The sequence below is a fragment of the Macrobrachium nipponense genome, chromosome 15 (assembly GCF_015104395.2).
Source record: "Macrobrachium nipponense isolate FS-2020 chromosome 15, ASM1510439v2, whole genome shotgun sequence".
In the NCBI taxonomy this organism is placed as follows: Eukaryota; Metazoa; Arthropoda; class Malacostraca; order Decapoda; family Palaemonidae; genus Macrobrachium; species Macrobrachium nipponense.
In genome coordinates this window covers 19,895,942-19,921,500 of record NC_087208.1, presented here as the reverse complement: position 1 = coordinate 19,921,500, position 25,559 = coordinate 19,895,942, and the positions used below count along the sequence as shown (strand labels likewise).

At 41.8% G+C, this 25,559-nt stretch overlaps 1 protein-coding gene across 13 annotated transcripts in view; it reads left to right on the top strand.

The window, feature by feature from the left end:
* Positions 1-25,559, top strand: part of LOC135227023 (focadhesin-like) — a 600,481-nt gene that overhangs the window by 307,085 nt on the left and 267,837 nt on the right. For 4 of the 13 annotated variants that reach the window (XM_064266808.1, XM_064266801.1, XM_064266803.1 and 1 more), the window contains one exon: positions 15,437-15,523. In XM_064266808.1, the coding sequence (XP_064122878.1) occupies positions 15,470-15,523 (54 nt within the window). In that variant the 5' untranslated portion in view covers positions 15,437-15,469. Of the gene's footprint in view, positions 1-428; positions 498-571; positions 854-1,072; positions 1,142-13,280; positions 13,421-15,436; positions 15,524-25,559 lie in introns of those variants that run through there. The other 9 variants (XM_064266806.1, XM_064266799.1, XM_064266802.1 and 6 more) reach the window with 9 other exon arrangements.

The following is a 25,559-nucleotide window of genomic DNA, read 5'->3' as shown; positions in this document are numbered from 1 at the left end:
GAGGGTGTATGGTTTCTTTTATAGTTATATACGAGGAACTTATTTTCTTTATTGTCAGTTGGGATATATATTAGAACAAGGTTAAATGTTGTGATTTTAAGATTAAAGTTTACTAACAGGTTGTCTATGATGTAATTTCTCTTTTGTCAGTGTGATGTCGCCTTTGGATCTGTGCATTGTTAATAAACCTTACATGGTTATTTTGGCGTGTGTTAATTCACATAATTCAGTAAGTTTTTTTTTTTTTTTTTTTTTTTTTTTTTTGTCAGCCCCTGTCTGTTATGAGTTTTGTTTCAATTTCTTGATACATCACCATTTGTATACTGCGGTGTCTAACCCGTTTGTTTTTGTAACTAGTATATGGTTCATATCTGACATCCAACCATTTGCTTTACAATGATTGAACTACACCTACCATCTGAACCTATTCAGTTACCTTCACTGCACTAGTGATATTTCCCGTGAACACTGTTGACTATGTAGCGCTTTTTTAAATGGTGAGTTTCCCTGTAAGAGCGATTGAAATCTTGATCGTACCTTAGTGCGAAAATAGCAGAATAAAAATAATTTGGCGTTGTTAAAAGTTGACCTGTGTCGATAAAGTAAATTAATTCAATTTGGAAACCAAAGTTACGCGAATGTTAATCCCATCTTTGTGAATTAATACAGTAAAGAATAAACCTTATTTTATTGAAGTTGAATATTTCGTCATAGCATGGTAAGATAAAACCAATCGCTCCCCGAAAGAGAACTTAGAATCGGCAACATTGTATTGCCTGAGGAACTTATGCAGTGTTATGGTAAGTGGTTATAGTAAATAACCTGCATGTCAACCTCTCTTAACATTATAAAGGTAGGTGGAAATACGTCAAGGTAGATCTATATTACTATTCCGCGGCCAGGTAGACTATATAAGCCTTGCTTAGCATGCCGTACATTAGGTAGTAGCTACCGGTATGCTATGGCGGGCAATCTGTCAGTTGCACCGTTTCTAAATGTGTTTTTGAGGAAGTTAAACGCACATAAATCGTAAGGCTTTGCAAATTTCAACTGCATTCAGAACTAGATACCTTGAGAAGTGGAAGGGAAAAAATACCTAGTTGGTACGAATCACGTAAGGGGAAGAAACTAGGTAGCCTAAGTAAGTTTTTTACAAATTTGCTTAGGCGAAGGGATGGTATTGGTACTAGGGCAGTAGTATTTTTTTTTTTTTTTAGAACGTCGGACTACCTCCAAACAGAAGTTGAGTCCATGGTAGATCTAGGGTACCTGTCCGCGGCGGCCCAGACTATGACAGTTGCGGTTTTTCTATGCAGTTTTACCCACTGAACATTGGATGCCCAAATCCCTAGTGGATGTCGTATCCGCGGTTACGTTTCTTGCAGGGTAATTCTAAAGAATATAGTTCGCACGAACTACAAGGAGCGTAACCGCGGATACGACATCCACTAGTGATTAGGGCGTCCAATGTATTTTGCCGTGTTTAGTACTGGCCCCTAGGGGTTAATTACAGTCGTCCAAATAAATATTACTTTAAATTCTTGTTCAGTAAGTAAAAATACATAGGAAAACGTCAATTGCCATAGTCTAAGCCGCCGCGGATTGCTTCTGTAGAAATACCCTGGTTAGGTCAGGAAATGGCATTCTAGGATAGGTTAGGTTTGTTAAGGTCTGCGGAACCTGTTCCTGTCATTCTGCTCTTGCCCCATTCTGTTGTTTTTATGTATTCCCATGCATTTTGAGTGAATTATAACCCAGAGTTTTGTCAGGGATCCAGATGGCAGAAGAGTTAAAAACATTATTTTGACAAGTCTTGGCTTGCTTAAAACCAGATCAGAGACTTAGGCCTAGGTATTTCACAAGAGGTGCATTTTCACCTAACCTCTCTTAACCTAACCTGTCCAGTGGTGCTCTGCCCTGAAGGCTTTGCTCCCCTCCCCCAGCATGACTATACCTAATAAGCAAAACATTATGTACTTAAGTAAACTATTTTGCAGCACTGTGTACTTAATTCAGAGTTTTTGAGTTTTGGAATGCAATAGATCAATTTAATTACGCCTTGTTGGGTATTTCCCTTAAAATTGACTTTTTCTATAGTATTTTCATTGCTTAGCCTATTAAGAATTTACTGTCATTTTTTGTTGGTCAACTGTAATTATGCTCTGGCTACAAAAGGTTGAGTATGATTAGCTCTACTGCCATATTTTCTTAAACTCATTCAAACTTTTCAGGAAAAAGGTTGACAATTTAGTAGATTTGGCAAATTTTTTGAACAGCACTGCCATTTCCTCGTATATGGATGATTAAGGGAAATGACCATGGGTCATAGAAGTAATAAGAGGATTGTCTGCCACCTCCCTCCATTCGTTGGTACAAAAGCAAAACATGCAGATCAAAACTTGCTTGGACCTTGCCATACATTTTTCAAATTGCTGTATGCAAAATTTAATTATACACATACATATAATATGCATTATATAATTAGTATGTGGTACTATATATATGCTACATATATGGTATGTATAATAAATAAATTACATTACTATCTAGAGAGTTATATAATACTATATATATATATATATATATATATATATGACAATATATATATACCAGATATAGACATATTCTTTATTTATATAATATATATATTAGAGAGATATATAGAGATAGGAGCTATATATATAGATTATAAGATATCAGTTTATAATATAATATATTATTATAGATGTAGGAGATTATATATTAAATCTATTATTAGATAATATATATATTAGATAATTCATTTAATATAGAGATATTTACTATAGATATATACATATATATTATATATATAGATAGATAGAAAAAAGACAGATAGATATAATAATAGAATAAATATAATATATATATATATATATATTATTGACACACATATAATATATACTATTCGATTATATATATATAATATAGATATATATATATATAATATACATAACATTATATAACATACATTGACAATATATATATTACACTACATATAGATATAATTACTTATATATATATACATATTGAATATATATAATATATATATATATTTATAGTATATATATGTATAATATATATATATAGATATATATATATATATATATATATATATATATATATATATATATATATATAAAGGTTTTTTGCCACGAAGGAAAAAAATGAAAAAGCGAGATAGCCCAAGTACTTTTTTGGTCCTATTCGGACCCTTTACTGAGGGCAAACTTTTTTCATTTTTCCTTCATGGCAAAAAACCTTTATTTATACATAGCATCACGTTTTTATATACTTCGTCATCAAGTTATTCATATATATATATATATATATATATATATATATATATATATATATATATATATATATATATATATATATATAATATAAAAAAGGTAAATCAAATATCCACTGTACCATTTAGATTCAATGTCAATAATGTATCTATTGAATTTCCGATTGACTATGGTGCTTCCTGCAATATTAACGCTGCAAGTTATTTTGAAAAGCTAAGTGAGTCTGTACCTTTGACAGATTATTAAAAGTATTTTTATTTAAGTGACTTACCTAGCAACTACATAGCTGCAAGCTTCCTACCACATCAGACCAAAATTCAAATTTTGTGGTGGCGCTGCCATTGCTTGTGTAGGCGACAGAGACACGCCCACTACATGAACTGCCAAGTACACCACAGCAGAGGTCTCCAATTCATTTTCTGCCAGCTCCCAACTAATATCAGTAGTGGTTTCATCTTGTTTTGGATATTATGCTTCCCAATTGATGAGGTATTCAGTTGTTCTTACACAATATACAAACCCTTGGTCCTTTACAATAGGAATTGTTTATGCTGAAGCTGGAACACGGCAGTTAAAACTCTTGAACAGAGTGGTTAGGCAGTGGTAGTTACCTATATCCATAGATATAAACATTCCACTTTGCTTTCAGCTGTCATGTGATGCAGATGTGTTTTCTTGAGCTCTTGCCTGACTGTCATTAAACTCGCTTTTATCTGGTTAGATAGTTTCTTTTATTGTTTTATATATTGAATATACTATGTTTGTTATTAATATTCAGACCCACTTTTTGTGATAGCCTTACCCCAGCGTGTGTCTCAAGGTCATTAGCAAGGGCGTAACATACACCCATATCACATCCTCACGCCTTTTGATATTAAGGGCGCAACCAGATGTTGCTTGGTTATTGAATAGTATGACATTTGCACTTGCACTATATAGGAGAATTTACCGGGAGAAAATTTGGGAGTGTTTGCCCTCTGTTTATCCCCTCCCGGTATTCTTTCCTTTTGGTGTTTTGTTCTTCAGGAGAGATCCCCTCCAAGCGAGCGAGGTGGTTGCGGGGGTGGGCCATTGGCAATTGGGTGACTTATTCTCAGGGGTCTTCTCTTGCTTCAGAGTGCAGTGCCCTTTAGGACAAGAGGAGTCTTTCTCACCTTTCTCACCAGACGCCAGGGAGGCCTCCAGGCCTGTCAGTCGTCCTGCTTCAGGAACAGTCTCCATTCTTGGCGATCATCATAGAGCCTCATCTCATCAACTTTCCCGCAACTAGGAGCCTCTCCTCTCTACTCCTCTCTCTATGTTTTGTAGCCATCTCATTTTTGGTCTTCCTACCGGTCTCCTTCCTTCCGGTGTCCATTCCAAAAACCTTATAGGATATCGCTCCTCCTCCATTCATTTGGGTTGTGTCCAAACCATCTAAGCTGTCCTCTCTCCACAAAATCTAGTATCCCCTCCACTCCCAGTCTCTTCTAATGTCTTCATTTCGTAGAGCCTATCTAGTCTTGTTACACCTTTTATGAGTCTTAGGGCTTTCATTTCAGCTGCTTGAAGTTGGCTTCTAGTTCTTGATGTTAATGTCCATGATTCATGGCCATAAATCAATATTGGTCCTTAAAATAGAGAGGTATATTATGGTTTTCACTTTGCGAGGTATATTTCTGTCTTTCATTAGTGGGTAGAGCAGATACAGGTTGTTACTGAATTTCTGTATTCGGGTAGTTGTTTCCAGTTTTGAATCGTTTTGGTCACTAAACTCTACTCCTAAGTATTTGAAATTTCTACACTGTTTCATGTCTGACCTTCTAATTCTACAATCTACGCTTACTTGGTGTTCGTGATAAGTGCATGATCTATGTCTTATTCTTGTTGATCCGCATTCCATTAGCTGTTAAGATCGCGTTCCAGTTGTTGACGTTTTCTTGGAGAGATTCTGCGCTGAGGGCTATCATTGCATGGTCATCTGCATACATAAGGTTGATGGTCATATCTGCAGCTTCATCCTCACCTAGTTCCCTCATACATTTATCTAAGAACAATATAAAAAGAAGTGGCGAAAGGACGCTGCCCTGTCTTACTCCTGATTTTATTTCAAACCAGTCTCATTCTCTTGATTTGTTTTTACTCTGGTCTGATGTTTTGATAGGTGTTATAAATTGCTCTTATAAGTTTCTCAGGGATTCCCCATAGTAAGGGTCTTTTAGGGCATCCATATTTTCATTCTTGGTACTCTATCAAAAGCCTTTTCTAGATCGATAAAAGCAATATATCTATCCCTGTCCCATTCCCAGCTCTTCTCAAATATCATCTTGAGAGAAAATCATATCAGTTGTCCCTCTTCCTGGTCGAAAACCGTTTTGCCATTCACCCAGCTTTGGTTTCAACATATCCTCTCAATCTAGTTTCAAGTATTCTTTCATATACTTTAAAAGCATGTGACATTAGGGATATTCCTCTATAAACTGCTGCAATTTGTCTTGTCACCTTTCTTATAGATTGGGCATATTAGATCTCTTCTCCAGTCTTCAGGTGGCATTTGCCCATTCCAGAGTATGTCGATTAGCTCTAGTAGCCAGATGACTCCATCCTCCCCCCATGTTTTTAAGGAGCTCTGCAGGTATTGTATCCACTCCAGGGGCCTTACCATTTCTCATCCTCTTGAGAGCATTTTTTAACTCCAGTGTTGTTATGTCAGGTTCTGCATCCCCAACCACATCAAATTCTACATGCTCTTCAAGGTCATTGTTTCCGTTGTTTAGTAGTGTTTCAAAGTGATGTTTCCATCCTAATTCAATTTCTCGGGGTTCGGTTAAAATTGTCCCATCCATAAGGGTCTTTGATTACATAAAGGGTGGTTGGCTTCCCTTTCTATAGTTTTTGGCAGTGCTATATATGAGTTTTCTGGTACCTTGGAGATCATTTCCAGATCTTCTCCTATTCTTTCCCATGTTTTCTCTTTTTGTTTGAGCTTTTATTCTTTCTGTTTCTCTCGACGCTTCTTTATAGTTATTGTGATCTTCCAAATTCAAAGTTTTCATCCATTTTCTGAGAGTTTCATTTTGTTTGCAACAGCGCCTTGTAGTGTGGGGGTCCACCAAGCATGTTTGTTTTTTCCTCCTACCTCGAACTCTTTTCTTTGCACTGTATTATTAGCAGCACCCACTACAGCCATTCTAAAGTGTCTCCATTTTTCATTTGGGTCATTGCTATCCTGTTGCATTTGTTTAGCTCTACTTATTTCGTTTTGATATCTAACTAAGCACTCCTCTTCTCTCATATTCTCTAAAATAAAATCTTTCTCTCACTTGGCTTTTAATTGGTTTGGGTTTTTGTCATCTTTAATTTAATTAAGAGAAGCCTGTGATCTGAATCGAATGACACAGAGGGGATGCTTTTTTACATCTCTGACCATATTTTGTTATTTGTTATTGCCCATATCAATCATTGATTTTTCAGTATATGCTCCTAAAGCCGAGTTCCATCGGTACCTACGTCCACTTGTGGCTGTCTCTATGATTATAGAAAGAGTTCATAATGGACATCTGGTTTAGTATGCAAAAATCAATTATGTTTTCTCCTTCTCTATTTCTGTCTCCAATGCTAAATGGTCCTAATATGCTCTCTACGCCTGTCCTGTCTTGCCCAATATGTCCATTCATATCTCCAATTATTAATGTATTCTCTACATATGGAGAATCTTTTACTTCTTGTAGATGTCTGTAGAATTCTTCCTTTTCTTCTTGATGGCGGCCCTGCTGTTGGTGCATACACCTGAATTATGCTGGCTTGAAATGTTCCTAACTTTAAGGAAATGCTAATAATCCTATCACATTTGAATTCTAGATGACAATAATTTTTTCCAGCTAGCTCTTCACTCACAATAAAACCTACTCCGTGTCGTGCGGTTCTTCCACCTTTGTAAAATAATTGGTAATTGTTATGCAATAATTTTGTTCCTTCTCCTGGTAAACGGGTTTCACACAGCCCCAAAATGTCTATTTTTCTTTCCTCCATCATCATGATTACCTCCTCCTCCTTACCTCTCAAAGTACTTAGATTAATTGTTCCTAATCTCAAAGATTTATTTCCCTGTCCATGTCCAATAACATTCCGAGTCAGGATGTGCCCGGGCATCCTTTGATCAATGGGTCTGTCCTGAAGTAAGTCGTGCGGTTCATGAGCAATTTATAGCAGCTCACCGGCTTGCTAGGCCTGTCGTGAACCCTCAGAGCTGTTAATTTGTACCATCCATAAGCCTATTGCTTCCTAAAAGGTCACAGAGGTTCCAACATAAACCCCCAAGCAGTCTTATGGTAGGTTTAAGCCACTGCACCTCTACAAGGTTACACAGCTCCTTATCCCAATGTATGCTGGCCTTGGGACCGCAGTGGAAGAGGAGTCTCTTTTTACTAATTATATTTTCTTTTTTCTTCAGGCTAACAGTGAGCAGTCAAAGAAAACAGCATTATGTGGTTGGATATTTCACCATGTTGGTTATCCTAACCCTTTGAAGTGTATCTGTGACACTCCAGTATGCTGCAGCACTGACCTTTTGTGTGTGTGTGTGCGGTTCGCCTGTTGTGCCACATGTTAGATTGCTACTGTTTTCCTGACAACCTATTACGGAACAGCTTCTACCCCCAGCTGCCCTGTGATTCCTGACTGCTGCTGCTGATGTCTGATCATCATCTTGTAGATGAATCCCTGCAAAAGAATGTCATCCTCCACTGCCCTTGCCTTCCTTTTTACAGGTTTGAGGTCCCGGGAAACCGGATCGGCTGCCTTTGGTCAAAAAAGAGGAAGGCTGCTTCTCCCTCCCTAAGAAGTACTCCTACAGGATTTCTAATGGGTTGCCTCCTCCCAAGGAGGCAATTGGATTTCTCAGCTCTTCCAACCTTCAGGCTCTGGAACCGATTTGCATGCCCCTGGGAGCTGTGGGAGCGCAAGCTTTGGTTTGCATTCCCATTACCATTCTGTGACAAGCACTTGTTTGGGAGTCATTCCGAGTATTCGTGTTTCTAAAGACTCGCGAGCATCCTGAACTGTTGACGGAAATGTCTCTCACCGTCCCAGTTCAGGCACAGGGCAAGTGAAAAGGCGAGACATTCACATGTTTCATCTCTTCCTGCCAACACGACCGCTAGTGCTCGCCAGTGCTCAGCAGGTTCCCACTTTGTGTCTTGGTTCTGGGGTTTCAAACACCTAGAGAAGCAGGGAAGAGTTCCCCTTTGAAAGCTCTAAGGAATTTCTAAGGGGATGCATCTCTCCAAGGAGGCAGTGAGGTGGGTTCCAATTTGTATTCTCCTATTGAGTCTCACGTTTTTGGGAGCCTCGAGTACATGTTGTATTGAATCAATCGATCCTGTTCTTAGATGTCTGCATCTAAGACTGGTTCTGTGCCTGTTCCTCCTCAACTTCTTAAGAAGTCGAGAGAGGCCTACTTCCGATGATTGTTCTTGCGAGATTCAAGAGTCTCGCCGAGTGTTTGAATTCCTTGTAATTTCTGGTGCTTGCTGAGTGCTTGGTTTCTTGTGATTTCCAAGCACTCAGGCAAGACAAGACACTTAATAATTGTAATCTTACAAGATTTGGGAGTCTCATCGAGTGCTTGAATTCCTTGGAATTTATGGCGCTTACCAAGTGCTTGGTTTCTTGTGATTTCCAAGCACTTGGGTGAGACAAGACACTCCCAATGATTCTTTGGAATCATGAATGCTTGGAGGGTGAGAGAAGTCTACCAGTATAGGGGTATTCGCTCTCCAGTCTGGTGAGGCCACATGAAGAAGTAACAAGATGTTTAGGTGTTTTGACACTGCCTGCCAACACATTCTTAAGTGCGTGGTCAGGTTTCATCCTTGTGTCCTGGATCTTAGGTCTGGAGCACCTAGGACAGCAGATACAGAATCTCTCTTTGTACTTCTTCTCAAGGGGCTTCTGCCTCGAAGGAGACTAGTGAATGTAGGAGGAAGCGATAGTTCTTAGCTGACGATTACCACTCATAGTTGCTTTATTGTGATCTCCTCAGCTCACTCAATTTGGCTCAACCTGTCCTGATCAGCTGAATCAAGTCCTCAGCTCTGTCCGAGTGAATCTTCTGCTGTTCTTAGGTTGGTTCTTTGCCATGGCATAAGTACCCTCCTTTTCTGTGTTGCAGTCACCATAGGTTGATGATCACCCATGATCTAGCCCTCCTGTTGATTCCTCTAGAGGACAGGTGGAGTACCCCTTTTCCTTTCCTGGTTGCCAAACCCTGTGTTTTGCTGAGAGGTATAGGGCAGACAGGGAGAATTCCAATGAATTTGTCTCTTGGAATTCAGCTGCAAGGGTTCTTATTTTGATATCAATCCTCGGATCATCCCGTCATACATTTGAGTAGTCAAAGAAAGGTATCGCTGTCTTCATCCTTGTCATCGTCTTCTCCTAAGACTTTGTCAATCTAAAAAGAAGGTACCTTCTCTGCCCCATAAGAAGCCCTGCCATGGGACTTTGAAGGGTCTGCCCCATTACACAGAGGAAGCAGATGGATCTCCTGTAGGCTCTCCTAATCCTTTGAGACTAGGACCAGTTACACTTAACCCTGGGTCTAGCGTTTCTGGGGCCCATAGGAGCGCAGACTTCAGTTCGTGCTCCTTCCACTCGGTCTATGGATTCCCCCTTTTGAACTTGTGCTGCATCAGGAGGGCCCCTCATTCATGAGACCTTCCGAATGTACAAACCTCTATGGAGGATTGTGTATCCAAAATCAGTGCCATAGAGACAGCTTACCATCCTGATTCTGGTGCAGGGTGGGAGAAGGACACGAGTCATGCAAAGACTCGCCCCTGCATGTCAACACTAGCATTAGTGTTGGTACAGGTTCAATGAAGTACTCTTCACGTGAGTTTTTTACCTTGGATGCGTGGCAAAGACGTTGCAAGTTCTTGCCAACCGGTGACTCGCTCAACTTCACTCAAGTCTTGCTTGCATTTACGCGAACAAACCAGTTTGGTGGAAGTGAACGCTCAGTCTTGTGAGTGAGAACTTCTGCTCTTTTCTCTGGAAGCATTTTCGCTGGGACGAAGACACTTTCCTAGACTTGCATTGCCATCATCAACTAAGTTCACATTTCCTAGATCTCTAATTTGTTTACCCACTGTTCCTTTTATAACTATTTTGACCCAGATTCAGAGTTCTGGCAATGCCAAAATATCTGGTTAAAGTTGATTTATCTATTACATTTAAGGTACTACCTGAATCTATAAGTACAAGTCTTCCCATTTATTGGAATCTTAACAAAGGCAGATCCTTTCTGTTTATTTCTTCTTTTTTCATGGAGAATACTACTTCTTTGCTATTTAAATAGGAAAATGCAGATGAACCTCCACTTCCCTTGGTAGCTATTTCTTCTTTTTCATCCTCTTGAAGGGATTTATTTTCTTTCATCTGTGAAGGGTTTAATTGTCACTGACTTGAAGACTGATTTGGATTAGGGTGACTTATTTCTGCAATTTCGTTATTGGTTTCCTTATTATTGAACCAACAGTTTCTAGTTAAATGGCTGACCCTCTTGCAAACTGTACAGATTCTAGGCTTTCTGCACTTGTTAGTGGAATGATTTGTATACCCACAGTTTTTGCATGCTGCCTTTTGTCTCTCTCCTTGAGCTGATTAGTTCACTTGATTTAACTTATTTGTGTTTGACGATTGACCAGGCTTATATGTTATGGGTGGACTATATTTCTTGAATGATGCTGTTTTCCTTTCTGGTTCAGATTCCATTTTCTTTAGTATTTAGGGCATATTTCCTTGAAAGGAAGTTGATCCATTCCCTACTTGTCTGGAATTATCATAGTACTTATTGTTCATTCTATATGAAAGATTGTTATTTCTGCCTTTTGTTTCACTTTGTTTTTCTGTTAAACCTACAAGTTCCTAGGAAAGATTTGTTTCTTTCTTCTGGATTTCTTGCTTCATTGTTTTTAATGTTTGAAGGCTATTACTCTTTGGATCAATTTTAATTTTTCTGAAAGCCTTCTTTTCCTTTTCTCCAAGTGTATGATATATTGTTCCAAATAACAAGTAATTCAAGACATACCAAACTTAGTTTTATCTCCTGTGGTGATGTTTGTTGTCTGTAAGTCTTCTGTTATTTTGTCTATTGCATTTTCAACACTGGAGTAGAGATTTCCTATGGTTTCATTGCAGGTTAAGGAATTTAGTAATATTATATATGGTGTCTTACTTACAGATTCCCAGTAAAGAAGTAGGTGTTGCCCAGAATAATGCAGTGTGCTTTTATGTAAAGGATTTCCTTGCAAACAAATTGTTTTGAATTCATCATATTTAGTTAATTTGCTGAAACTAACAGAATTCAAAGCTTTATGTGCGTCACCATGTTCTGAACTAATGAGAAGCAAGACTTCATTAATCTTAGCTCTTTCATCAGTTATTTCCCCTGAAGATATGTGGATGTCTGCATCAGCTAACCAATGATTCACTGAGTAGGCTTCTAGGGTCGGACAAGGGGATGGGGAGCTCTACTAGGAAATGGAAAGCTATTGTGAGCCGTAGAAGAAGCTTTTCTGTCAAGCTTTACCAGTCAAAGTGGAGAGTCTTTAGATTGTGGTGCAGACAAAATCGCATCTCCTCCTCTAAGACCTCTATAACAGATTTTGCAGATTTCCTGCTATATCTGAGGGATCCCAGAAAGCTTTTCACGTCTACGATTAAGGGATATAGAGGCCTTGACGTCTCGAATGACCAGGACATCAGTGACCTTATTAAATCTTTTGAGCCCTCAAAAGTAGCTAAGTCTGGGGTAGTCGAATGGAACTTGGACGCAGTGTTGAGCTGGATTTCCAGTCCTCAGTTTGAGCCTCTTAATGCTTTTTCATTAAGGAATTTAACGAAGAAGATTCTTTTCTTAGTCGCTTTAGCCACTGCAGGCAGGATAAGTGAATTGTAAGTGATTAGTAAAGAAGTAGGTGTTGCCCAGAATAATGCAGTGCGCTTTTATGTAAAGGATTTCCTTGCAAAGAACAAGAATCCATTGAATCCTTCGCCTCACTCTTTCATAATTAAGAACTTAACGGACATTGTGAGAGCAGAAGATAAGGAGCATTCATTATGTCCTGTCAGAGCTGTTAGACACTACTTGATTAGGATGGAAATGTTGAGTGGCAACTCAAATCGACTCTGGTGTTCGGTGAGAGACCCCTACCGTCCTCTCTTCAAGAATGCTATTCCATTCTTCTTGAGGAGCCTGATTTTGGAAGCTCACGTTCAAGTACAAGATCAGACTCTTTGTGTACTGAAAGTGAAGGCGCATGAAATTCATGTAGTGGCGACTTCATTAGCTTTTAGACAACATGTCGCTATCCTCTATTCTACAATCAATGTTCTGGAGGTCGAAATCAGTTTTCGCATCACATTACTTGAAGGACGTAGAAACTGTATTCGAAAATTGTTGTAGATTGCGACCGTTGTCGGTCGCAGGCATGGTGTTGGGAAAGGAAGCGTAGAGGGACCTGTTTTCCTTTTACTATCTCCTCGCCTTGGATTTTAAGGTTGTAGAGTCGTTGGGAAGCTTGGGGGGTACACTGTATCCATAGTACCCTCCAGTTTTTTATGGTTAGGATATGTTTATGGTTTTTAGTGTAGGTGATGGTTCTGTGGATTATCTGGTCTTATCCCAGGGGAAGGGCAAAATTTTTCAATTTTGTTAACCATTGGTGAACCTCCAGCGTTACAAAATCCCACCATTAGTAGGGACGACCCTAACCATTACTGCCACATCTCCTACAGGTGATGAGAGAGCCGACCAGTATTCACCTGCAGCATTAGTTATAATGTGAGCACATTATCGCTGTCTTTTCATAAGCTATTCATGTACCCACCTTCCAGGTAGATATGGTTTCAGCTTTGTAATTGTTTGGTAAGTCACTTATGTGAAAATAATTGCATAATCAGAGCCCTCCCTCCTCCCCACAGATGGCCGTTGCGGCTCAACGAATTGACGGTAGTTAGCTCAGCAGTACCGGCGGGTTCCCAAAAGTGGGTGGGACCTGTATCACCTACACAAACGATGGCAGCGCCGCCAGCGCCAGGAAATTTGAATTTTTGATTGCCAGGTAAGAAAGCTTATAACTTTGTAATTGTTTGATAAGTATATGTGAAACCTTATTTTATTGTAAAAATATATTTTGATCATTATAATTAAAAAAGGTAGAAAAGCTGTAGGGGGAGCAAAGTGTATCAAAGATGAAAATGTAGACATTGAAAATGAAAAGGAAAAACATAAATTCAGTACCCTACTGTGAAATGAAAATAGTGAATACGAACAGAGATTGAAGGTCCAGTGTAGACTATGATGTCTGGAGAGGTAAGAACACTATGATAAAAAAAAAATGAAAAACTCCTGGCTATCAAGAAAACAGGTGATAAACCAAAAAGTAAAAAGACCAGTCTGATAAGCAGCCTACCAGAATATTAGTAAATATGGTGGAACCCCAGTTTTTGTACATAATCCGTTCTAGAACCTCCCACAAAATCGAAACGTACAAAATCCTAAACAATAATTCCCAAAAGGAATTATGTAAATACAATTAATACATTCCTGATCCCCCCCAAAATTTAAAAAAAAATGCAATTTACAGGAAATAAACAGTTTTACATACAGAAAACACTGAGAAAGAAATATAAATGACTAATGAAATTAATAAATGAACATTCAACATCACTCTTACCTTAATGGAAAACACTTGTTAGTGTATGGAAGATAGAGAGGGAGGAGGAGAGGTTATTGTTTAGAGGGGGAATCTCTCTCCAGAAGGACTTCAGGTATCAAGGACCTATCTGGGGTTGCTTCTCTTCGTTTTTTACAGGCGCTTTCTGAGGTTACTTCCCCCTCTTCATTTTTTACTGGCACTAGGACCAGTTTGAGAGTTACTGGACCCCTGTTGCACAACAAAACTGTCCAGAGACATTTGTTTTTGGAATTTCTTTAAAATTTGCCCAAAGGCAAACATGGCATTGTCATTAAACATGTTGGAGACGCAGATTACAACTTCTTTGTTGGGATGATAAATCTCCACAAAATTTTGTACATCATTCCACTTTGCAAACATGTCCTTAATCCCTAAAGTAGGTGCATTTTGTATGCCCATTCGTTTTCTGAATTTCTCAAACCAGCCTCTGGTGGCCTTAAATTCACTAACAGCAGCGCTTGTTGTAGGTATTTTCTCAAGATCGGTGTGCAACTTCCTCCAGCACTTTGCTATGAGTTCTTTCTTAAATTCTATAGTGTTTCTCACCCTTTTTACAGAAGGGCTAGCACTTTGAACTTTCTTTGGCCCCATGATGGCTTATTTAGCAATTGCACTTGAATAAAAAAAAGCACAAAAACAATGAACTCAAAAGCAGAATGGGTCACGAAAGATGGGATGCTTTGTTTGGGTGCTCGATACTGGGCCCTGGATGGAGTGTATTTGAGTGTACGAAAACCAAGGAAACTTATGATAACCGAGGTTTGACTGTATATAAAAAAACATGATGAAAAGTGTTGTTGAATACGATTACAGTGTTCCCCCCGTATTCGCGGGGGATGCGTACCAGACCCCCCCGTGAATAGTTAGAATCCGCGAATGTTTGGAACCCCTATAAAAGCACTAAAAACAGCCTATTTCGTTAGTTAAAAATTAAGAAAAACCACTAAAAATGTTCATACTTGGTTTTTTTAATAGTTTTATCACAAAAAGTGCATTTTATGATGAAATTTGATCACAAAAACCCCAAGGATTTGTGGATATTTCTCATAGAAAAATACCGCGAATGCGCGAATTTTCCGCGAATTTTCCGCGAATAATGCGGGGAAACGTTCCCGAGAGAAATCCGCGAATGTGTGAGTCCGCGAATCCGGAGAACGCGAATATGGGTGGTCCACTGTACAAAGCATGTCTGTGACATGGATAAGTTTATAGAAAATTTGTTCATAATTGTTATTTTTTCTGTCTCCTATTTTAGAACTTTGGGAATTCATTGAAATATAGGGACCAGTTTGTTGCTAGAAATTCAGTAGTTCATAAGATGAATGACAATGTGTATCCAGTGCTTATTTTATTTATGCTATATATTTAATGTATTTTCAGATTTATCTGAAGTGATGTTATAACTGTCCCACAATGGAGGATTATGAGCAGAAGATCAATTCTGGGAATGTCTTCTTACAGAGTCAGGTAATAGATGATGGACTAGCCATTCACTCAGAAAATTTTCATCGAATAACCATGTTATGAATGAGGAAGCCATAGTTGCTGAGGTTCCTTTTAATGAAAAGCCACAAGTATCTATAATCTTCACACTTCTTTTATTTAGTGTCAAAGAAATTTTTTTCTTTTGCTTCCAAAAAAGAAAAATTACATTATCATTTTTCATTGGACTTCTGTAAGAGTACATACGTATTTTGTCATTGAACTTCCCTGCCAGATATATACTTAGCTATAGTCTCCGACGTTCCGACAGAATTTCAAATCTCGCGGCACCCGCGACAGGTAGGTCAGGTGGTCTACCTTACCCGCCGCTGGGTGGCGGGCGTATGAACCAAATCTATCTCTCCAGCCAGATTTTTTTCTGTCGCCGAAGCGATAACAACTGTTGTCGTTTCTTCCGATATCTTCTTCATTTCTCGCTTGCCTGGAGATTGATTTGAACATTTTGGTGACGTATTCGCTCTATGTTGGCTTGGCATACGCTGATTGTGGACCGTTATTGACTTTGCGCTGGATTTTTCCTGTAGAATGTCTGATTTTGATTCTGTTTCCAAAAACTTCCGGTTTTTGTTTAGAGTATGTGTGGACCGATGGATGTAAGGTGAGGTTTACCGAAAGCTGCGGTGGACCCTCACACTTTCTGTGTTAAATGTAGGGGGAATGAATGTTCGTTTAGTAACCCGTGTCAAGAGTGTGAGGTTTTGAACGAAGATGAATATAAGGCTCTTTCTTCTTATATTAGGAAACTTGAAAGGGATAGGGTACGTAAAGCTTCTTCAAAGAGCCGCGAGCAGGTCGAGAATGAGTGAGAATGAAACTAACATTAATGTAGTTTTAGAACCTTCCTCCCAGGTCTCAGCTCCTGCTCCCCGCACCGAAGCCGTAGATTCGTCTTCGGAGGCGGCGGCCTCAAAAGCTTCCTTGTGTTCTAAGAAGACGAAAATCTTCGTACTGAGCAAGGTAAGAGTGTCAGTGATGATAAAGTGCAGTGTACCCAGTGATGTGGAGGGTGGCGTCTGACCGCTCCTTAGTGCCTCCAGGCCTAGACCTCTTCCAGACTCCCAGTTCCAGTGGAGGAGGAAAGTCGAAAGCCGCAGGAGGGCTAGGGAGAGCCCCCACCGGTCAGGCGTCCCCTCGGCAGATCCTGAAGTTCGCTCCCAGGCTGCCTTGGATCGTAAGAAGAAGAATATTCTTCGCCAGTGTTTTTCGTCATCCTCTTCTCCTTCGCCGAAGCGTGGGTTGGAGCTCTAAGGAGGCGTCACGCCCGTTGAAGAGGGCTGCGGAGGCTCCCTTCAGTACGTTAGCGTCCAGCCCAGAAGACTTTTCTGATGTAGCTTCCTTGCAAGCAAAGAAGCCTAGGAGATCCGGTGATCGCCCTCCTTCTCCGCGCCTCGCGCTGAGCTTGCTTCGGAAGAAGATCCTGGGGACTCTCCTTCTCGAGTACTAGCGGGCCTACAAGCTCAGATCACAGCCTTGGCGGACTCCTTGGCATCGAGATCAGCGTAGAAGGAAGGATTTGTCCTCTCTCCGATCAAGAGATCGAGGCACGTTTCGTCGGAAGAGCGCTCTCCTTGTAATCGGCGTTCTCCTTCTTTTGAGGATTCTTCTACTCATCGTAACATTTCACGAGAGGAAACCGACTCCCGCTCGGAGGTGTCGAGACGCCATTCGACGGATAGGCGCTCCTTGGACTATGAAGATTTTTCCTCAAATCGGATTCCTGCCTCGGTAGACGCTCAGCCCCTTCTGTTTCTCCTTCTTCTAGAGTTCGTGCAAGAAGAGAGAGTCGCTCAGGTCATAGAAGACTTGGTTCGTCGTCGCCGTCTTCTTTCTTCTCCTCGTCTTCTCACGAACCTAGGGAATGCCCTTCTGAAAGTAGGCGCACTTCTCCTTCCGACTACTGTAGTCGGGCGTCGGATAACGTGACTGGTAGGCGCTCATCGCATGGAGTTCGCTCCTCCCCTGTAAGACATCAAGAGTCTAGTAGGAGCCCTGCTCCTGGTAAGCGTCATTCTTTTAGTAGCTGTTTCGCCTGGAGAAAGACACCTTGATCCTCGTTTGCTTCGTTCTCCTAGTAGGCGCTCTTCGTTCTCGAGACTCCCTACTCCTCATCGGTCTCCTCTTGCTAGAAGTCAAGAACGCCTCAAGCGCCCTGCTTCTGTTAGGCGCTCGGAGCCTTACAGACGTTCTCCCCTCGGTAAGGACCAAGATCTCGCGAACGCCCTGTTCCGTTTAAGCTCGGAGCGTAGCAGCCGCTCTCCGCTTCGTAGGCATCAAGAGCCTCTCGAACGCCCTGCTCCTGAAAGGCGCCCTATTTTTTAGCAACGTTTTCGCCGCTTGGTAGGCGCCAGGATTCCACTAAGAGCGCCCTGTAACAGATAGGCGCTCGGCGCCTAGTAGCCGCTCTCCTCACGATCGGCGCCAGGATCTTAGCAGGCGCTCTCCCTCTCGTAGTTCCCCTAGGGATAGACGTGGTCTTTCTAGAGAAAGGAGTCCTTCCTCTTTTGATGTTAAGAGTTTTGTCTGCACTTAGGAAGGAATGCGAGTTTAGACAAGAATTTTCGGATAAGCGTCCGTCTTTTACAAACTCGTCGTTCTCCTGTACGCCTCTCTACTTTGGAATCTTTCTCCTCATTCAAGACGTTTGTCTCCTTCATCGCACTGTACCCCAGCTAGGAATCATCTAAGGATTCTCATAAGGATCCTCATCCTCGTTCTCCTCATCCTCGTTCTCCTCTTCAAGAAGACCAGGAAGCCTCTGAGGAAGAAACGAATACATCGGCAGCAGTTTCTTCGTACAAGAAGCTCACAGAGCTTCTCCTTCAGGAGTTCGGAGAGTCTTTGAGCCCTACTGCTCCTCCTTCTCCACCTCGTTGTTCTCCACAGCGAAAGCAACGAAAGGATCTTCGTGTGTGAGAATGAAGCCGACTCTTTCTATGAAGAAAGCGCTCAGAGTTTTCGGTTCATTGGATGCGCACTAAAGAGAAGCGGGGAAAACAATGTTTGCCTTCCCTCCGTCGAAGCTTTCAGGAAGGACAGGATTTTGGTATGAGACAGGAGACCCTTGGGACTGGGCCTTCCGTCTTCAGCTGACGCAGATTTTTCGGCACTAGTAGAACGCCACTAGAAGATCAGCTTTGAATTCGGCCAGAACAACGTGGGCAATGAATGAATGGATCACATTCTAAAAGGCATTTTTAGAGTCTTGGAAGTTTTCAACTTTCTCGATTGGTCCCTCGAGTCCTAGCCAAGAAAACTCAAGGACCGGACACGTTTTCTCCGGAGGATTTGAATTGTGTCTTATCCTGTATGGATAAATCGTGAGAGATGGGGCCAGCGAAATAGCTTCAACTGTTTGGAGCAGGGGTCTTGAAGAAAAGATCAGTATTTTGCTCATTTTTAACAAAGTCGGTCTCACATGCTCAGAGATCGTCTTTGCTTTTTGCCCCTCTCTCTACACAGCTGTTTCCTAAACACCTGGTTCAAGACATTTCGAAGACTCCTCTGCCAAAGCTACGCAGGACCTTCTAGCACAGTCTGCAAGGAAGCCGCGCCTTACCTTCCAGACTAAGACAAAGAAAGCTAAGCCGACCTCTCAGGAACCCTTTCAAGAGGGGCATCTACCTCTAGATCCTCTTCGTTCAGAGGTCGGAAACCAACAGAAGACGGGGAGGTACTTTTACGAAGTCAATCAAACCTCCCAAGTAAGACTCAAGTCCTTCAGACAACTGTAGGCGCCAGGCTTTTACAGTTTGCAGAAGTCTGGGCCCAGAAAGACGCAGATGCCTGGACCCTGTCAATTTTTGAGGAAGGGCTATCTATTCCCGTTCTCTTCGAGGCCTCCCTTGACGAATACCCCGAGGGAGTTGACGGCCAGATACAGGGACCCCATCATGAAGTCAAGCCCTCCGACTAGCGGTAGATCAGATGCTGGAAAAAGGAGGCGATCGAACTAGTGGCAGATCATCTTTCGGCAGGCTTTTACAACCGCCTGTTTTTCCTAGTTCCGAAATCCTCAGGGGATGGAGACCGGTGTTGGATGTAAGCGCCCTGAACTTCTTCGTCGAAAAGGAAGAAAGTTCACGATGGAGACCACTGCCTCGGTGTTAGCAGCCACTCCGTCCAGGGGACTGGATGGTGTTCCTTGGACTTACAGGGACGCTTACTTCCACGTACCAATCCATCCTTCCTCGAGGAAGTTTCTAAGATTCATGATGGGGGGAAGAATCTTCCAATTCAGGGCCCTGTGTTTTGGCCTCTCCACGGCCCCCCAAGTCTTTACGGCCATCATGAGGAATGTGGCACAATGGCTTCACCTGGAAGGGGTGAGGATTTCGCTCTATCTACGACGATTGGCTTATAAGGGCCAATTCCAGAGATCGTTGTCTGAAGGACTTGAAGAAAACCCTGGATTTTGACTTATTCCTTAGGACTTCTGGTCAATCTGCAGAAGTCAAGTCTGATTCCCGCTCAAGAGTGCGTTTATCTGGGGATCCGGATGAACTCTCTGAGTTTTCGGGCTTTTCCGTCACAGGAGAGGATAGCCCGGGGACTCGAAAAGTAACAACCTTCTTAGGGAAAGAAGTATGCACAGTGAGGGAGTGGATGAGTCTGCTGGGGACGCTCTCCTCACTGGAGCAATTTGTTTCCCTAGGAAGGTTGCACCTGAGACCGCTCCAATTCTTCTTCATCGGAATTGGAGTCGTCCTTCTCAGGATTTGAAGTTCTCCCTGTCAATTACTCTTCAAATCAAGAAGGAGTTAGCATGGTGGGCGGATCCCGACAAGTTCTCGCAGGGACTGCCTCTTCAATCCCAGAAACCCAACCTGGTGTTGTTCTCCGATGCGTCGGAAACAGGTTGGGGGGCGACTCTGGGAACCAAGGAGGTGTCAGGAACCTGGATGGGGGACCAGTCTTCCTGGCACATCAACAGGAAAGAACTAATAGCCGTGTGGCTTGCTCTGAAGGAGTTCGAGTCACATGTGACAGGAGCAGTTGTGCAAATAAACTCGGACAACACCACGGCTCTGGCATACATCAAGGAAACAGGGGGGGACGCATTCCTTCTCTCTGTACGAAACAGCAAGAGATCTTCTTCTGTGGACAGAAGAAAGGGGGATTAAAACTTCTACCAGATTCGTACAGGGAGAAAGGAATGTAAGGGCAGATCTCCTCAGCAGGAAAGATCAGGTTCCTTCCCACAGAGTGGACTCTGCCACCAAGATGTTTGCCAGAGCCTTTGGAAGGAAGTTGTGGGGCAGGCCTCTCTTAGACCTGTTTGCAACTTCAAAAAACAAAAGACTGGATCTGTATTGCTCTCCCCATCTCGGATCCAGGAGCAATAGGATAGACTGCTCCTACTCGATTGGAAAGGACTCGATGTATACGCGTTTCCCCCCTTACAAGATTCTTTGGGGTTGACTTTAAAAAAGTTCGCAGAGTCAGATTCCGCGAGGATGACTTTGATAGCTCCCTTTTGGCCAGCACAGATTGGTTCACAGAGGTGCTGGAATGGTCTAGTGGATTTTCCAAGATCACTTCCTCTAAAGGAGCGATCTACTCAGACAGCCCCACTTCGACAGGTACCACAAAAACCTCCCCGCTCTCAGTCTGACTGGCTTCAGACTGTCCAGAATCTGGTCAGAGCGAAAGGCTTTTCGTCAGCAGCTGCTAAGGCAATCGCTAGAGCGAGGAGGTCTTCCACATTACGAGTGTACCAATCGAAGTGGGATGTCTTCAGAAGATGGTGCAAGAGGAATAACGTTTCCTCTTCCAGTACCTCTGTGAATCAAATTGCAGACTTCTTTTTATTCTTAAGACAAGAATGTGGCTTAGTCGTTTCGACGATTAAAGGCTATCGTAGTATGTTGGCGAATGTCTTCAGGCACAGGGCCTCAACTTATACGGAAGATAAGGACCTACAGGACCTTATTAGGTCGTTTAATACAACGAAAATGCAGTATCCTAAGACACCTAGCTGGAATTTGGATGTAGTCCTTCAATTCCTTGGGTCCTCTAGGTTTGAACCCCCTAATTCAGCCTCATTCAGAGGACCTTACCAGGAAGACTCTGTTTTTGATGGCTCTAGCTTCCGCCAGAAGAGTGAGTGAGCTTCAGGCGATTGATGGTAATGTGGGTTTTAAGGAGGATCTCTCTCATTTGCTCTTCCTTCCTGGTTTCTTGCAAAGAATGAGAACCCATTCAAGTCCATGGCCCAAGAACTTTCGAGATTCGTGGGTTATCTTCTTTGGTAGGAGAAGAACCCGAGAGAACTCTTTGCCCAGTGAGAATGGTGAAATACTACTTAGAAGAAAAAGAAAAGATCAACTGAAAGCCAACCGAGAGGTCCTGTGGTGTTCAGTAAAAGAGTCCTACTCGTCCATTGTCGAAGAACGCATTGTCCCTCTTTCTGAGAAGCCTCATCAAAGAAGCACACGGATCCTGCAGAGAAGAACATCTTAGGCTTCTTAAGTGAAAGCACACGAAGTAAGAGCCATAGCAACTTCTCTTGCTTTCAACAAGAATATGTCCGTGCGAAATCTGATGGAGACAACATTCTGGAGATGTCAGTCAGTGTTCGCGGAACCACTACTTACGTGATGTGAGAATCACTTACGAAAAATGCTTCGCCTTGGGCCCGTACGTATCTGCGGATTCAGTGCTGGGGCAGGGAGCTGGAACTCATCCTGTTTAGTAGTATAAATTTTTCCCCCTTGTATTTGTTGTTGTTGGTTGCCTTAAAGAGGATGCATGAAGGCATCTCTTTAGGTCGTAATACTAATCTTTAGTAGTTTGGTTAGGTGGTCTTGATGAGTGTGGCTCCTTGCAGTAGTAGTAGTGGTTAGGACCTGCTTAAGATAGGGACGAACTCCCTTTAACAGATCCGACTTGGATTCTACCACACAAAGGATCACAAATATCCCAGTGGTAGATCCAGAGAGTCTTTCAGCATCAGGTCACGTCCTAGCTGTAGCTCTCCAGGCAACGCAGACTCAGAGATAATATCAATGAAGTCTTCTGCCTGAACAGGTAAGAACCAAGGCCTTTAGGTTTATATCCTACAAACATCAGTTGTTTCTTATCTCTCCTTATTACTTTAGCTGTCTCTTACCCTCCACCAAGGGTGCCAATCAGCTAAGTATATATCTGGCAGGGAAGTTCATGTACAAAAAATGATATTGTTAAACTACAATAAAGTTTTGTACATACTTACCTGGCAGATATATACGTCTAAGAATGGGCCCACCCAGCCCCCCCTCCCCTCAGGAGACAGGTGAAAGAGAAAAAATCTGGCTGGAGAGATAGATTGGTTTCATACGCCCGCCACCCCAGCGGCGGGGTAAGGTAGACCACCTGGACCTACCTGTCGACGTGTGCCGCGAGATTTGAAATTTCTGTCGGAACGTTCGGAGACTATTAGCTAAGTATATATCTGCCAAGGTAAGTATGTACAAAACTTTATTGTAGTTTAAACAATATCATCTTTCAACATTTCTGTAACTACTCGCTTTTGTATGACCCAGTGTTATTAATGATGTGGTTACTTTATACAGTAGCATACAATTTACATGTCTAGTCATCATATATAGTAGGACTGTATTTATCAAAGTTCCATGTATATTGCAAAAATTTGTATGCAGACATGTATTAATAACATTTATAAACTATCTAAATGCCCTTGTAAGTTGTGGCATAGATGTTGTCAATTGAGTATACTACTAGAAGAAGCCCATGTTTTTAAAAGGAGTCTTCTTTGTGAACTTCATGTATTCACCCTGTTTTAATATTTTTCCTTTAATTTTATGTAAGTAACTTACCAAGTAATTACTACATAGCTATAGTTTTCTACTTTTAATAAGAGGTTTAGCTTTAAAATTTGCGATAGCTCTGTTGTTTTAGTGCAGGTAAGTGCCCCACCCACATCTGTAGAAGAATAGGTACAGCATAGCTGAAGAGCTCAGTTCGTTTCTGCCGCTCAACCACCAAACACAATTTTTTATGCAACATTGATTTTTGTTACGCAGGATTGCTCACCCGATGGTTTTGCTGATAAAAGGATTTGGTGAAGTATTTTGTTGTTTGGTAGCCTCTGCGATATATATGTTCTTAGCTTGGTTAAGCTTAAGAGTGAATTTATTTAGTTTTAACGTATTATGTCAGATCCGAGTGCGTCTAGTAACTGGGGACAAATTTGTGCACCTGACTTGACATGTGAAGAGTGCAAAGACTGGGATAACAGTAAGTGGCAAATTTTGAATTCACATTTGGTCAAATTAGGGAAAGTTAGGCAGAGAAAGGCAGCTACTAGAGCTGAAGCTAGTGCTTCTACGTCTTCGTCTCCCAAACCGGTACTTTTGGCTTCTAAGACCGCTTTTTCTCTAATTCCCAGTTCTCTTGTGCCTCTTGCTACTTATTACCTGGCTCCCACCCCCCTGAACCTAGTGCTATTGCCAGTCTTGAAGCCCATATGGATAAGAAATTTGAATCTGTAGTGGAGACAGTTGCACAAATTAATGTTTCAGTGAAGGTCTTATTAGAAAAAGTGAGTGTTAGTATTGTATCAGTGGAAGGGGTGGCAACTCATCCCACTGATGCTCCTAGATGGAGGTCCCTGCTAGACTCCCTAGCACCTGGGAGGAAGCAAACTGCAGTCCAAGGGAGGTTGATGTGTCTTGCCCTTGAGTAGTTGCTCCTTCATCAGAACCTGTCGCTACTTCTCAGGTTCTTTCGGATAACTGCAGGAGAGGTGTGTTGGGAGTATCGCACACCCTTTCTTCCAGTGGTTCTGACTCGGATGTGTATCAATGTTGCAGTCGGCACTTCCAAGATTTGTCCAGGCTATTGAAGAGGCATGCTATAAAGCCAAATGCCCCATTGATTCCCTGCAAATGCCACTGGGATCAAGAACCCTCCTGCAGCTTTTGGGACGATGATGAGCGCCCAGTTGATACTGAGCTCCCAAAGGCTCACAAGTGCCCAATGGCCTCTTTAAGTGCTAAGTGGACCCCCATATATCCAATGGGATCAGATTCGTCCCATGGGTTCAAAACTACCAGTGGCTTGCAAGTGTCCAGAGGGAGTGATTCAACCTCTTCATCTTATGCTGCTCTTAAGAATGATTTCCTCTTCTGTTTTCCGTTGTATTTTTCGCTGGCAGCACCTTCTTCTCCTGGCTCTGCTTTCGTGTTATGACAACCTGCAGGAACTGCTAAGCTTCCTAAAATGGTTTTATTTATTTTGGCTAAGAAGGCTTTGTCAGGCATGAACTCCTGGCGTTCCCAGAAGAGGGAATTACGCAAGGCAGGTTTCTGTTTTCGTCTGTTCAAGAAGAAATATGGTTGTTATGCGACTGGAGAAGTGCCATCCTTGGGAGTCTCTGCCTCCTCCCAAGGGGACTTCTCCATTCTCATCGATCCTACTCAGAGATCAGTGTTCGACTCAGCCAAGGTTTAGTATTCGTCCAATGGAGTTGGACCATTTTGCAAGGGACATTTTTAAAGTGCTAGAGACATTCAGTTTTTTGGACTGGACCGTGGGAGCACTAACCGAAAAGATTGAGGATTACCCCTCACTGCAATACAAGTTTGCAGCAGACTGGCTTTAGGTACTCTCCTGTGTTGATAAAGCAATCTGAGATGGATCACAGGAATTAACAGTGCATTTTTCAGCCAGCATTCTTTAAAAGAGGGAGCTGTGGTGCTTATTCACCACTAAGGAAGTTATCCCTTCACAAAGGTCATCTCTCGTTTTTGCTTCCTTGGATAAGGACAGTCTATTTTTACGAGCTACTGTGGAAGTTGTAGCTACGGAACTTGAAGAAAGCTGCACACAATATTTTAGCACAATCAGCCAAACAGCCTAAGAATCCCAATCAGGCTCCTACAGTGTCTTTCACTGCAAGATCATCATCACGCCTTCAACCACGGCCCTTTCGAGGTGGCATAGTTCATTTAATTAGACCATCCAGCATGAAGTTCTCTAACTGACCAACCTCTAACAAGTG